Source organism: Hydra viridissima, unplaced genomic scaffold, assembly GCF_058129835.1.
Source record: "Hydra viridissima isolate aposymbiotic clone 2 unplaced genomic scaffold, HvirCarnegie_v1 scaffold_11, whole genome shotgun sequence".
NCBI classification, from domain to species: Eukaryota; Metazoa; Cnidaria; class Hydrozoa; order Anthoathecata; family Hydridae; genus Hydra; species Hydra viridissima.
Genome location: NW_028324310.1, coordinates 9,269,020 through 9,282,344, shown reverse-complemented (window position 1 = coordinate 9,282,344; position 13,325 = coordinate 9,269,020). Strand labels below are relative to the sequence as shown.

General features: G+C 28.1%; 1 protein-coding gene across 4 annotated transcripts in view; it reads left to right on the top strand.

Moving 5' to 3' along the window:
- Nucleotides 1–13,325, top strand: part of LOC145191215 (intermembrane lipid transfer protein VPS13D-like) — a 37,512-nt gene that overhangs the window by 6,762 nt on the left and 17,425 nt on the right. For 2 of the 4 annotated variants that reach the window (XM_090067719.1, XM_090067718.1), the window contains exons 15-36: nucleotides 180–287; nucleotides 367–439; nucleotides 795–915; nucleotides 1,051–1,182; nucleotides 2,080–2,170; nucleotides 2,311–2,377; nucleotides 2,531–2,561; nucleotides 2,794–2,900; nucleotides 3,040–3,216; nucleotides 3,424–3,552; nucleotides 5,214–5,326; nucleotides 5,446–6,569; nucleotides 6,697–6,959; nucleotides 7,322–7,545; nucleotides 8,747–8,894; nucleotides 9,212–9,428; nucleotides 9,618–9,843; nucleotides 10,024–10,231; nucleotides 10,922–11,119; nucleotides 11,279–11,436; nucleotides 11,577–11,817; nucleotides 12,103–12,294. In XM_090067719.1, the coding sequence (XP_089923845.1) occupies nucleotides 180–287; nucleotides 367–439; nucleotides 795–915; nucleotides 1,051–1,182; nucleotides 2,080–2,170; nucleotides 2,311–2,377; nucleotides 2,531–2,561; nucleotides 2,794–2,900; nucleotides 3,040–3,216; nucleotides 3,424–3,552; nucleotides 5,214–5,326; nucleotides 5,446–6,569; nucleotides 6,697–6,959; nucleotides 7,322–7,545; nucleotides 8,747–8,894; nucleotides 9,212–9,428; nucleotides 9,618–9,843; nucleotides 10,024–10,231; nucleotides 10,922–11,119; nucleotides 11,279–11,436; nucleotides 11,577–11,817; nucleotides 12,103–12,294 (4,348 nt within the window). Of the gene's footprint in view, nucleotides 1–179; nucleotides 288–366; nucleotides 440–794; nucleotides 916–1,050; nucleotides 1,183–2,079; nucleotides 2,171–2,310; nucleotides 2,378–2,530; nucleotides 2,562–2,793; nucleotides 2,901–3,039; nucleotides 3,217–3,423; nucleotides 3,553–5,213; nucleotides 5,327–5,445; nucleotides 6,570–6,696; nucleotides 6,960–7,321; nucleotides 7,546–8,746; nucleotides 8,895–9,211; nucleotides 9,429–9,617; nucleotides 9,844–10,023; nucleotides 10,232–10,921; nucleotides 11,120–11,278; nucleotides 11,437–11,576; nucleotides 11,818–12,102; nucleotides 12,295–13,325 lie in introns of those variants that run through there. The other 2 variants (XM_090067720.1, XM_090067721.1) reach the window with 2 other exon arrangements.

Below are 13,325 nucleotides of genomic sequence, written 5' to 3'. Positions count from 1 at the left end.
TTGATTTTAGTTTTACTATTATATAATTATCTTTACTCATTAGTACAAGTATTAGTAGATTTTTATTAAGCCCTTTCATAAATCAGTTGTTATCAATGTGTATTCTGTTTTATATCCTGGTGTTTTAGGGGATTTTAGTAATTGTTTTCAAGTTGTATTTAAGATTATATCCATTATAGGCTGGGAATGAATGGGATATAAACCTTGACATTGCAGCACCACAGATAATACTCCCTCTTCAAAATAGTGGAAGATTATTTCATGATGTAGATCTACAAAACCAAATGGTATTATATATTATCAAGTTTTAAACATTGAAAAAAAAAAATTTTCAAGTGTTGGTTTCATCATGTGATCTATATTCAGGTGTTGGTAAATCTTGGAAAAATTGTATTTTGCAATGAGCATGCACATAAAGAAAAAGCTGTGTTGACAGATGGTAAGATTTCTAGCTTGATAATTATACAATTTAAAATTTTTGTAATGCTGAATTCGATACTTTTTAAAAGAATTAGTTCTTGATTTTTTTTTTTTTTTAATATTGATTTTTTTTTAATTTGATTTTTTTAAAATTTTATATAATATTTTTAAAACTATTTTTCTATTTCTCTTATCTATTTTAATTCTTGAATAAACAACCATTCACTTTGATTGAGTGAAAATTTAATTCGAACGAAAAACTCTTAAGATCAAAAGTTCAAATAGATGGACTTCAGTTCTCTGAATTCTAAATTGTAAATTATCCCTGGATAATTTTCAATTTAATTGAAGTGTCTGATTCTAACTTTACTAAGATGAAGATGACGAGTTCATGACTCCCACTTCTTCACCTCCCAGTGAAGATGAGACAGAGCTGACAAATGACTTAGTTGCCAATCTCACTAAAGAAGAAATCACTACAAAGTTTTACAATAGGTAAATGCTATACTTCTATGCATAATATCCATTAAAATCATTAGATAAATTCAAGGAAATGTTGAATCCAGCACATTCCTATTTTATCCAAAGAATTGTCTCTGTAAAAAATTTTTGAATCTATTTTTATCTCAGTTATACATTGGAGTTGAGCATGGTACAAATACTTGTTTGTGATGTAAAAGACAACTGGGCAATATCTCAATCAAAAGGATTTGGCCCTGATCATGTTCTTGATGAATTTTCTGTATGCTTCTTGTTCAAAAGGTTATGATAGTTATAAAAATAAATTTCAAATTTTTCAATTTTTCTTTTTGGTGGTGTAAATACATCTGTTGTATCCTTTTAAAAATGATAACTCTTTTAATTTTTTTCAATATTTTAATCAATTACTGATTATTTTCAAGGTAAATTAATTTTATATATATATAAAATGCAAATAACAAAAACATAGAATATGTATAGTAAAGATAAGCACTTTAAATAATCTTGTGTTGTCTTTTGATGTTGATAATCTTCTTTAACTTTAGATGAAACAATCAAAATATCCAGAAAAGAATTTTTGTTAATGAATTTGTTAGTTTCACTAGTTTTTCATACAAAATAAGCATGATAAAGGCTCTAATTAACAGAGTTTATAAAACTAATAGCATGTACATGTACACATGTAGCATTCATTTACATTTATATAACTTAAAACAATTCCACTAAAAAACTTGTATCCTTCAAACATAAATAAATCCAAATTAGATACTATATTTGCAAGAATTTTGACTAAAAAATTTAACTATATAAAATTACTCTACACAGGTTTTAAACAGCATTTGATCAAGTTCGTAAGAGAATTACACTACACAGTCATAGCATTTGAATAAAAATCAAAAAAAAATAAAGTTTGTGTAAAAAAAAAACTTTAAATGTTTAAATAAATTCAAATTCTTTTAAAATTTATAACTATTAAAGTTTAAAAGTTTTTAAAATTCATTATTTCCACCAAACAATAGAATAATAAAAAATTTGGGGAAAAAAAAGTTTAAAAATGTTGTAATTTTTTTAAAACTTATAATTCTTTTGTATCCTTATAAACATTTAAAATAACTAAAATCAAGTGAGTATCTGAAAATGACAAAAGTAAACAACATTTATATTACTCTATACTTTCAGGCGTACTCTTTTTTCTGCTGATCCAGAGCTGCCAGCACTAATACTTTCTGGTGTTTTGCCTCAGTTACTCATACACATAGATGAAAAAAAGGTAATTCTTGAAAGGAACCCAGCTCTCGTGCAGACATTAAAATAATTTACATAATTTGATTATTTGAATATTATATGTAAATATTTAAATAAAACATTAATAGCTGTTATCGAAATTTAACATCCAACAACTTATTTTAGCTTCAAATATTGACTCGATGTGCAAATATGTTGACAAGCAGTTCTTCACCAAATTTAGTTCAATCAGGTAGATTCTTTTTTTGAAACACTAGCTTTGAAATTTTGAAACTTTGAAAACTTTGCATTCTTAAATTTATCTTTAACTCAGTTTTTTGAATTGGATATATATTGCTTACAAATTAAATTCATTTTTCAAAAAGTGATTTTTTCTTAATTTTAGAAGCTAAAGTTCAAGCCAATGTAATTAATACGTATGTATTAAATTTTTTATTCTTTTGCATCAGTATTAATTGCTATTAATAGTCTTTATAATTTTTATAAAATAGTAATAACTTTAAAAAAACTCAATTTTTATATCCAGGATTGTTTGTTTAATATTAAATGTGTTTAGAGATTTTTATATCCAGGATTGTTTGTGTAATATTAAATGTGTTTAGAGATTTTTATATCCAGGATTGTTTGTGTAATATTAAATGTGTTTAGAGATTTACCAGAAAACTTTTTCAATACGGATGACTTAATTGTTGATTCAAAACTGTTTGTTGGAAAATTTACTTTCCAGAAACTGTCACTTGGTTTGCATAGTAGAGGTGAGCACATATGACAGCTTATAAATAAGTCAGTTTAAATTTGATCATAGTGCATTTTATATATGATCCTTATGACTTTTCAACTGTAAATTCGTTTATTCTATTTGCAATTTATTACTGCCAAAATTTTCTTTTTCAGGTCGGTGTGTTGCAGAACTTCAAGTTTCTGGAGTAGAAAGTAATCTTACAAAGCGACCTTTTGACCTTTCTGCTTCATTTATTGTGTCTTCTGTATTATTGATTGATGCCATGCAAACATTTGGTAAAGAGTTTGAACTTCTTGTTAGCTCCAGGTTGATAGACAACAGTACACCAGGTAAAGTTAATTGGTATTTTTAAGTCTTTTAATTTTACATTTTAAATTTTTTTAGCTATCAAATGAGCATATATTAACATTTATGTAATTAAAATAAAAAACTTTTGTGATTTTAATTACTTAAATTGCAATAGTTAATATTTTACTTAAGTATGTCAATTTATGTAATTAAAATCATTATATATGTTTTTTTTCTTATGTCTTCAGCAGATAACAAGGATGTATTGATGCATGTTACTTATCATCATATAAATGCAAATTGCCCATTGTTAGGAAATAATGACGCCAATGGGAAAAGTGTTGCTAGCATCAAAGTGAATTCCTTGCATATAAATGGTAATACTTGTTTGTTTGTTTTAAATGAAGAATGTATAAGGAACATCTACTAATATATTTAGCAATACCCAGTGTATAAAGCTTTTTTCACTTCAGTACACATTAATGACTAAATGTACACATAATGAATTTAAAATACTATTTAAAGCTAAATTAGTTGTAAAAATTAATTGTCGGTTGAACACAACCAAATTCAGTACCTTTTAATTATTAATTACTCAAAAACTGCTTAACACAATTTTTTGCAGAAGGAAGCTAATTTATTGTTGTTTGATTGTATTGGTGTAAAGTATTCCTCATCATTGTTATCGGGTTAAAATGAGTAAAAACAAAATATGAAATCAAGAAATAGTTTTGGAAATGTTTCTTCAAAATCCTTTGTTGTCACAAGTTGACATTTCAAAATTGACTGGTGTTGCTTGATCTTCAGTTGGATTTATTTTGCAACACTTGATCTATTGAAAAGTAGGAAGTACAAAAGAGAAAGAATTTAAAGATAAATATAAAGCTAATCTATCATTTGCTCCATAAAGGCAAATCCTTGTTAGTCACATAGATATCTTACAAAAAAATTTAAATGCAGCCAATCTTTGATAGGAAAAGTACTTAAAAAGAATATACAGCATATCATAAAAAGAAAACTCCAAAACGATCCATGAATGGAGAAATTAAAGCAATTTGTTATCCAAAAAAACTGTATGAACTTTTAAGCTGAGAAAATTCATGCATAATTGAAGACAGTGAAACCTATTGCAAAAAGACCTTTTCACAATTGCCAGGCCAGCAATATTTTTAACAGTCAAAAGATAGATATGTTCCAACAAGTTCAGGTATATTCAAACTGAAAAGTTTGCTCTCAAGTTCTTTCTATTGCAAGCAATCTGCTCCTGTGGTTTGAGAAATGGACCATACATTACTCGTAAGGCATTGAGTTTGGATTTGTATATAGAAGAACGCTTAAAGAAATGGCTTTTCCCATTCTTTAAAAAGCATGATATGCCCACAATATTTTGAACTGATTTGGCTACAATCCATTACTCTAAGAAGTCTCTAGAATGGTATGAACAAAATGGCATTGAATTGGTTTCCAAGAAAGCATATCCTCCAAAGTGTCCTGAGCAGCAATTTACTGAAAGTTAGCGGTCAATTATAAAAAAAATCCTATTGAAAAGCAAGAAATTAGCTTCAGATAAAAAAGATTTTTAAAAAAAGTGGATAGCAGCTTCAAAAAATATAACTCAAAGCGAGATCCAGGAAATAATGTCAAGTTCTCGCAATAATATTTGGTTTCTATCTAAGCATCCAATTAAAAATGTAAAAAATAATTTAAATAAATAATTTAGTCAGCTTCTTTCTGCAAAAAAATTAGAAAAATCTGTTAAGTAGTTTTCGAGTAATTAACGATTAAAAGATGCTAAATTTCATTATGATCAACTGATATTTAGTAAGCTTCTTTTTTGAAATAATTTTCTTAAATCTTGATATCTTATTACTATGATCTATATATATCTATATCTTGCAAGAGCTTTTTTCCAGAGTTTAGACGGGTATGTAACTGTACTGTAGCTATTTTAATTCTGTCACAAAATTTCAATCTAATAATATTTGTGTTGCAAATATAAACCACTATCAAAAAAGTCAAAAGGTTTTTCTTTTTTCAGGTAACTTGGAGACTATAGTGGAATTAACCAATGTCATTAACCAAGTTTTTCCAAAAGAAGAAAAGCATATTCAGAAACACAATATTTCTTTTGAAGATATAAGTGAAGATAAGGTATATATATAACAGCTGAGTCACCATTGTAATTTTTGCGTGCTTTGATTATAACATTTTTAGTTCTGCTTTTGTATTGTAGATTGTCTTCTTAAATTATTTAATGCCTATTCCTTTAGAATATTGATGTATCAGTTACTAATGTTATTTCTAACAAATTGCACATAGATGCAGAGTTCTATGAGTTAAACATACTTTTATTTCGAAGTGTTATTGTTGATGGGAAAAAACAGCCTTTAAAAGTTGGAAAAATAAGTCTGCATGAATTAAAGCTTTCAACTTTAGTAGCTGAAAAACAGGCTTCTGGTTCAATGAGGAGCTTGGTTGTTAATGATCTAACTAGATCATCATTACCTCACAAATGTATCTTTAATCTTGGAGATTTTAATAAAAATTCTTCAATTGAATCTGAGATAAAAGCAATTAAGTTCAATTACCAAATAACGGAGTTAACTAAAAAATTAAACTTACAAATTGCTTCTGCTTATTATCTCCATAACCAAGAGTTTTTAAATGAAATCAGCCTCTGTGCTGGTGATTACAAGCAATATGCCTTGAACCTTGCAGTATCTCTTCAAATTGCAGCATCAGATATGGCGAAGACAATTGTAGTCAGACGTAAGCATGCAAACTCAATAAAAGGTCAAGATGACTTGTTTCCTGCAGATGATTATAATTTAGCTCACACAAAAGAAAGAAATCAGCTGTTTCTTTTAGATGTTTGTATTCAAACTCCTGTTGTAATGCTTCCAAATAACGATTTAGGACTAAATCTTCTCATTGCTTACTTAGGACAAATAAATGTTAGTAACTGTTACATGCCAGATAAAGGGTTGAATTTAAGTAATTCGGAAACTACAGGGTATGATATTGATAGACTAGTTGTAGAGATAAAAAAAGTAAACTGTTCTTCATTGACACTTTCTTCTGACGAAATTGATCAAATTAATTTTGGTCAAACACAGTTATCTGAGATTCTTCACCAGTGTCCTCAAATGCAGCTGGTACACAACACTGATTTGTTTCTTCAAATTGATCAGTATAATAGTGCATCAGACAGAATTCAGCGTTTTGATGTTCAAGCAAAAGTTAACTCACCCCTTAAATTATTTCTATCATTACCAATATACAAACAGATTTTGTCAACACTTGCATTTTCTTCCAAATTTTCAAAGGACTCACCACCTCCAAGTGCATCCTCATCTTTTGCAAACTTAGACAGTGTTTTAAATGAAAAAACTAGGTAATAATATAATTTAATTTATACTCATTTTTACTATAGTTCTGTAAATATCTACTATAAAATTGATAAATTGCTATTATTTGTCTTTAGTATTTTGTTTTAATTATTTTTATTTTAAACAAAAAAGTTTCAATCAAAAAGACAACACTGAACCAATTTCTTTTAATCTCACTGCAAATTTGCAAGTGCCCTGTTTACTTATTGAACTTCATGGAGAACTTCATGGCACCTCACGTGAATTTGTTCGGATTGATTTGGAAGCATTTGATTGTATTTATTCTGATTTGAACACTGTTCCTGTTATGAAGATTACACTACAAAGCTGCACGATAGAAGATCTGCTTTATTTAAAGCAGGATAAATACAAGTATCTCATTTCTTCAAGTCAAGGTTGTTTATTTTATTGATTGTTATTTGTTTCCTGTTAAAAGTTATGATTAATTATAAAATATGATTAGTTTACAATAATCTTCTTAAAATCAGAAAGAATCACATAATATGTTCTCATAATTCACTACTTAGCTAATATATTGGCTATATCACTATTAAATGAAATTGAATTTGGGGCAAATAGTTTAAAAATATTTGCCCAAAATTCAATTTTATTTAGTGGTGATAATTCTCTGTATGACTCATTTCCCATGTATTTAGCAAATCTAATTTTTTGTTTCTATTATGCATTCATATCTTATATGTTATTTGGTTACAGTATATATTCAACTGCTGGTGATAACTTTTTTTTTGTATACTAGCTAAGAGTTTTCAGAAGCCATATAGCTCATCTTGTCCAACAGAGTCAGAATTACTAAACATGAAGTTTTTTTCTAAATCCCTCCCGAGCCTGACTCACAGTGTTTCCAGAAATGACATTGATGGTAGTTGTGATGGCGATGGTTCTAATGTTTTATCATATAGGGAGGGACCTCTAATCTGTGTTGAAATCTTATTTGAAAATAACTCACTTAATAATGAAAAGGTATATATATTTATATATAAAATTTTAAACAGGGTTTGGAATATATATTTATCCACTACTTAAACATATAAAAAAATTATCAAATAACTAAAATGTAACTTAAAATGTTTGCTATCTTTAATTGTTTTGAATGATGCACTCTCAATTAGGTCAATTTTTTGTTTTCATGTGTCAAAACTAGTTAATTATGTCTGCTGAAATAAAACACATTCAAGTTGTTGCTAGGAAAATGGCTGGTTTAAGTAATGAGGATATTATGAAACAAATAAATGTCTGCAGAAAATATTCAGTTTGTAACAAAGTGTTATCCAGATTGTTTATAAATGTTTGTAGATAAATTCAAGACAAAGCTAATCGAGGCAATAGCTAAAGACCTTGACATTTCTAATAGTTTACTAAGATGGATTGTGAAATTTAACAGTAAAATCCTGCAAGGTTAAAAGATGATAGCTGCTTTCAAGTGCAACAAAATTGAAGTGGCTTTAAAGAGGTGCTAAATGATGTGCAAATGATATTTTCATTTGGTTGGAATTTCACTGTAGAAGCTGTGTCCAACTATAAAAATGATAGATTTTATGCAGCCTCAGCAGAAGACATTTCCTAGGGTGCTGTTGGTGATGATAGTTCTAAATTGCTTTGACTGTTCATTGAAGGATTGAAAGTGAATAGCACAGTTTATTTGCAGATATTGAAGAAAAATATGTTACCATGATTGTCAGCCAAACATGGTAGCTGCTATGAATCCACTTTAGATGGCACTCCTGCACATAGGGTCTATGTAATGCAAAAGTAGTGCAACAATGTGGATTTTTGGACATGCCTCCATCAAATTCTGACATTAATCCTATGGACTTTGCTATATTGTCCATATTGAAGAGTTATGTCTCAAGTGTTTCACAATTAAAAATAGCTCTTAAGAAGTCACGGTTTCATTTGTGAGAAGAGATAGTGAAGAAATAATGTGAATCTATAGAAAAGAGATTAAAGGATATGGCTATAACAAAAGAGGCCATTTTAAATTGTAAAATGTTTTTAGTTAATGTATCAATATGTGTTAACATTTCTTTAATGTTTCATCTTAGAAATATGTTTTATAAATTTATAATGGTTAAATATATATATTGCATTCTGTTTACATATATGTACAACTATATTTAACTATGGTAGAAACAACAATTATTAAAAAAGGCTTCTTTTTTAGAATAAAACAATCACCGTTGACATTTGTAGTCTTGATATTGTTATTAATTTACAAACATGGGTGATATTGCTTGAGTTTTTTGGAATTGGTGTATCAGAGCAACCTCCTTTAGAATTGAAGAGTTTGGAAATACTTCCATCATATCAAGGTATTTTTTTAAAAGATAAACTGTATGGATATTTTTTAACTTAAAAAAGTAGTGAAGCATAGAATAATAGTCTTTAATTAAAACTTCTGTTGATTTCAACTTAATGGCTTGATATGTACTCTCAATTTTCGTGTCATATTCATATAAAATAATGCACAACTTTACAGTCAATGAAATTTGTGATTGAAATTCTCATTAAAAAATTTTCATATGTAATTAAGCTTAGATAATTAAGCAAAATTACCTAAATTATTTTTTTGTGCCTAATTTATTTCTATTTATATGAAGAAATTTCTTTTAGTTTTTTTTTAATTTAGAAGTTGTTGATGATATTTCCATACAAACAAACATTAAAATAAACTTCAATTCTCTTGTGGTTTACTTTAACAAAGAACAATATCCCCTGGCTAAGGCTAGTATCTTAGGTATGTGCCTTAACACAATAATGCTCAATGGGAACCAAGATGTATCTGGAAGTATAGATAGTGTTATGCTGCATGACATTTCACCAGTTTGCGTTTTTTATAAAGAAAGGTATGGAAAGTTCAATTTTACAGATAAAAATTAAAGACTTAAAAAATTAAAACAAATTAGTTCAAAATATTTTAAAACCTGAAGCTTTATTTTTTTATTTAAAATGGTTTATGTTGATTTAATTCAAAGCTCCACTTATCATAACAATGATTATAGGATATTATCATGATTAGCGAATTGTTTTACTAGGGTGCTTACTAAAGGGGAAAAAGCTATTGAATTTACATTTTATCGCTTTGCTAAACCTGATCCAAACCTTTCAAGAGAATATGATATGAATTTGACCCTGAAAGTGTCTTCAATACAATATACACACACACAACATTTTTTGAGTGAGGTGATTGCTTTCTGCCAGCATTTTGTTTTATTACAGGAAGTACTGGGGAGGATAAGAGCTGTAAAAATGGGGAGTGAGGTAAGTCTTATTAGATGTTAAAAATAGAGTTTTTAGTTAAAAAGTCAGTTAAAAGTTAGTTAAAACTCATTCTATTTGTTTATTTTATTGTTAAATAAGGTGAGAATGGATTGTTAGGCTTTATTTTTAAATTTGAATTTTGTTTGTATAATTTGTACAACTATTGTATGAAATTCTTAGATATTTGCAGTGTTAAGTCGCTCTGCTCGTCTTAAATTAAAAGTTACTGCCGAATCTCCTATACTTATATTACCTCGTAACTCAATGTCCCAAGATTTGATTGTGGCAAACTTAGGAAATATTCAAGTGAGCAATGAGTTTTTATATGCCAGCCATCCAAGTACCAATGCTTTCACATTTATTGCTTCTCGCTCCAGGAGCATGGCAGGTTTGTTTTTTTATTTTATCATTGTGCTTATAATTTTATATGGTCAAAGCCTACAAAATTGTACACCTTGTTAAGTCTTGTAAAAAATTTGCAGGTCAAGTTTTTGTACTTTGAGTGACCTGCAGAACAAAAAACAACTAGCATGTAAGCTTGAAACCAATTTTAAATATTCAGTTTAAGATTTAGATATTAGGTAGTATATAATTACATTTTTAAAAAAAATCCTTTTTTACAGCAATATTATACTACAAAACAGGGCAACAAGCTTTCATACCATGGAAAAATGTTAGTATGGCGCCTTTTTTTTTTCTTTAAGGCTCTGATATATGACTTTTGTAAGGTAACAAACTTCTTGACTGCTTGAGCTATAAAACAGATTTAAATCAAGAAATACTCTCTCATTTGGTTGCTATAGGCTTCTAAAAAGTACACTTTTTAGAAGCCTATTTTTCAAAAAATTATGGTAAGAGTGGAAAGTACGATCATCTTGGATCAAAAAGGAAAGTTTTTAAGAAGTGCACACTTCTTGAATGCCTCAACCATAAGTGATTTTTTTTAACGACCAACAGAAATTGTTACATTAGAATAGATCTGATTTTAAAAATATTATTTATAAACTGTTTTGTGAAATATTTGTAAAAAGTATATAGAGATTTAGGTAAGGTTATATTCTTCTAAATATTATTTTAGTTTCTCCAGAGTTTGTAGGAGAAAACACAGATCGCTTGTTAGACTCAATCAAAATTAGTCTATCCAATATGCTGGTATACAGTGCAAAGCAAGTAACAGATGGTTCATTTCTGCACCAAGGCTTAGAAATGATGAGGGAACCATGTACAATGAAACTTACAGTTGAGAGAAATTTAGAGTGCGCATTTGGAAGACAAGGTATTTTTAATTTTTAAATACCTCATGATCTCTAACTCCAAAATAAATACACAAAAATATTTTTGTTTACTTTTTTAGCCATCTACATGCTAAAGATCATCATCTAAAACTCCAAATGAATCTCAGGATTTTTTAGTTTTTTTTTATAATTTCTTTTAGTCCCAGATCTTTCCATCTCTGGTACTTTGTCATCTGTATCCATAAATATAGATTTATCACAGTTTGCATTAGTTATGGGAATGCTTAGTGAAAACCTTGGTGAGCAACTTGATGCATTTGATGCACCTTCATCAGTACTAATTGATCCGTTGAAACCTGTAAGTTTTTATGATAAGAAATTATTTACGGGTAATAAAGTTAATTATAGGTTTCATTAAGTTTATACAAATAACAATAATAAAAATATAATTGGTAGCCAATTTATTGTCTTCAATTTATATAATGATCTGTATTTAAGGTAGAGTTTTCAACCCAGTTATGGACCACTATGCATATTAAACTACACTTGTCTAATGTATCGTTGGAATTATGCCCAACCTTTTCATTTGGCAATATCCAATCACGTGAAGGAGCACCTAAAAAACTTGCAAAGTTTGATCTCTTGGATTCAACGCTTCAGTTTGAGTCCTTCTCTGATGGTTCAAAGTCTGTAGATTTGTTTTCCTCGGATGTCCTTATTCATGATCTTCGTTGTGAATGTATGTATTTCTTTATGATCACTTATAATTTAAATAAAAATCTTTTCACTAAAAGTTGAGAAACATGCTTTCATAGTGGAATAAAAGGGAACTTGTGAGGGGACTGTGCCAAAAGTTATTCTAATTTATACTCTTTATTTAAGTCTAGTCCATAAATTCATCAAATATTTTCCATCTCCATCATATAAAATTCAAAATTAAAAGCCCCACAAAGTTGTACTTTTTTGGAATGAAAAATCTTGTAAGATTTTTTTATTTGATTTTAAAAAAATCTGTTAAATTTAGGTCCGTATGGAATTTTGCTTCCTTCAAGTAAAGTGCGTAAAGATTATCTTCAATTCGAAGTTCATTATTTGGATACTAGCGATAAGTCGCATGTTACAGTTTTATGTAACCAAAGTAGAATTCTCCTAATGTTCGATTTTTTATTGGATACATGGAATTTTTTATCAAGAAAAGAAGAGAATGAATATCGAGGTACAACTTCTGGTATTTAATGAAATTTTTTTACATAAAATTTAATTTTACTAAAAGTTTCTTTTTTTTTTTACATAAAAATTAATATTACTTACATAAAATATAGCTAAATTTATTTACGTAAAGTTTAACTATTTTTATGTAAATAAAATTAAGCATGGGACAATTGTTCACTTAACTTCATTTAAAAGATTTTTTTTTTTTTTTAAAAGAGCGAGCTTTATTAAAATTTTTTGATGTGCAAATAACAATTTTATCAAAATTTTAAATATTTTTTAGTTCTTCTTGGCGTTAAATAATTGAAAGAAAGTGTAGTTTTTTTTACTTTTATTTTACTTCAAGTTTCACATTTAATGAATTTTATAAAAACAAGAATAAAAGGTTAAGAATTACTATAAGTTACTTTCACTTTCATACACATTGAAAAATATGGTTAGATAACTTGTTGATCCAGAATTTCTCTTTGCTGGTGGTCCAGCTAAGTCTTAGCTAGATTTTCTCTTCTGATTCAGATTTTGTGGTTAATTCTGACAAATCTTCTTTATCATCATCTGTTGATGATTATTTAGTAGTAAGTGTTGCCAAAGTGTTATAGTTTTGTTGTAAAGATAACATTTTAGCATTTTCAGGGTTCAAGTTGTATCTTATGTCAGTGAATATGTTAGCAGAACAACTAAGCAGCAGGAGTTAGTTGACTTTTATATATATTATCTTTGGTGCATTTGTCAGGAGTGGAAATTGATCTTGGTGGTCTTTCCACCAAAGAATGCCATCCACATCTTGTGGTGGACTGTGAAGTTCCTAAAAAAATCAAGCTCTTTTTTTTTTTTTGATGGTTTTGCCTCTAAGACAATGGTTGGTGATCAAAAGTGATTACAGCAATTTGCATTTTACTTATGGTGAGTGTTTGCTATCATGAAAGTACCAATATTTTTGTTTTTAAAAACAGTAATAACTTTTAAATGATAGTACGCACATCACAAAAAATCTTAATTTAATCTTTCATTTCCTTCTTTATAAACTCAAGAAAA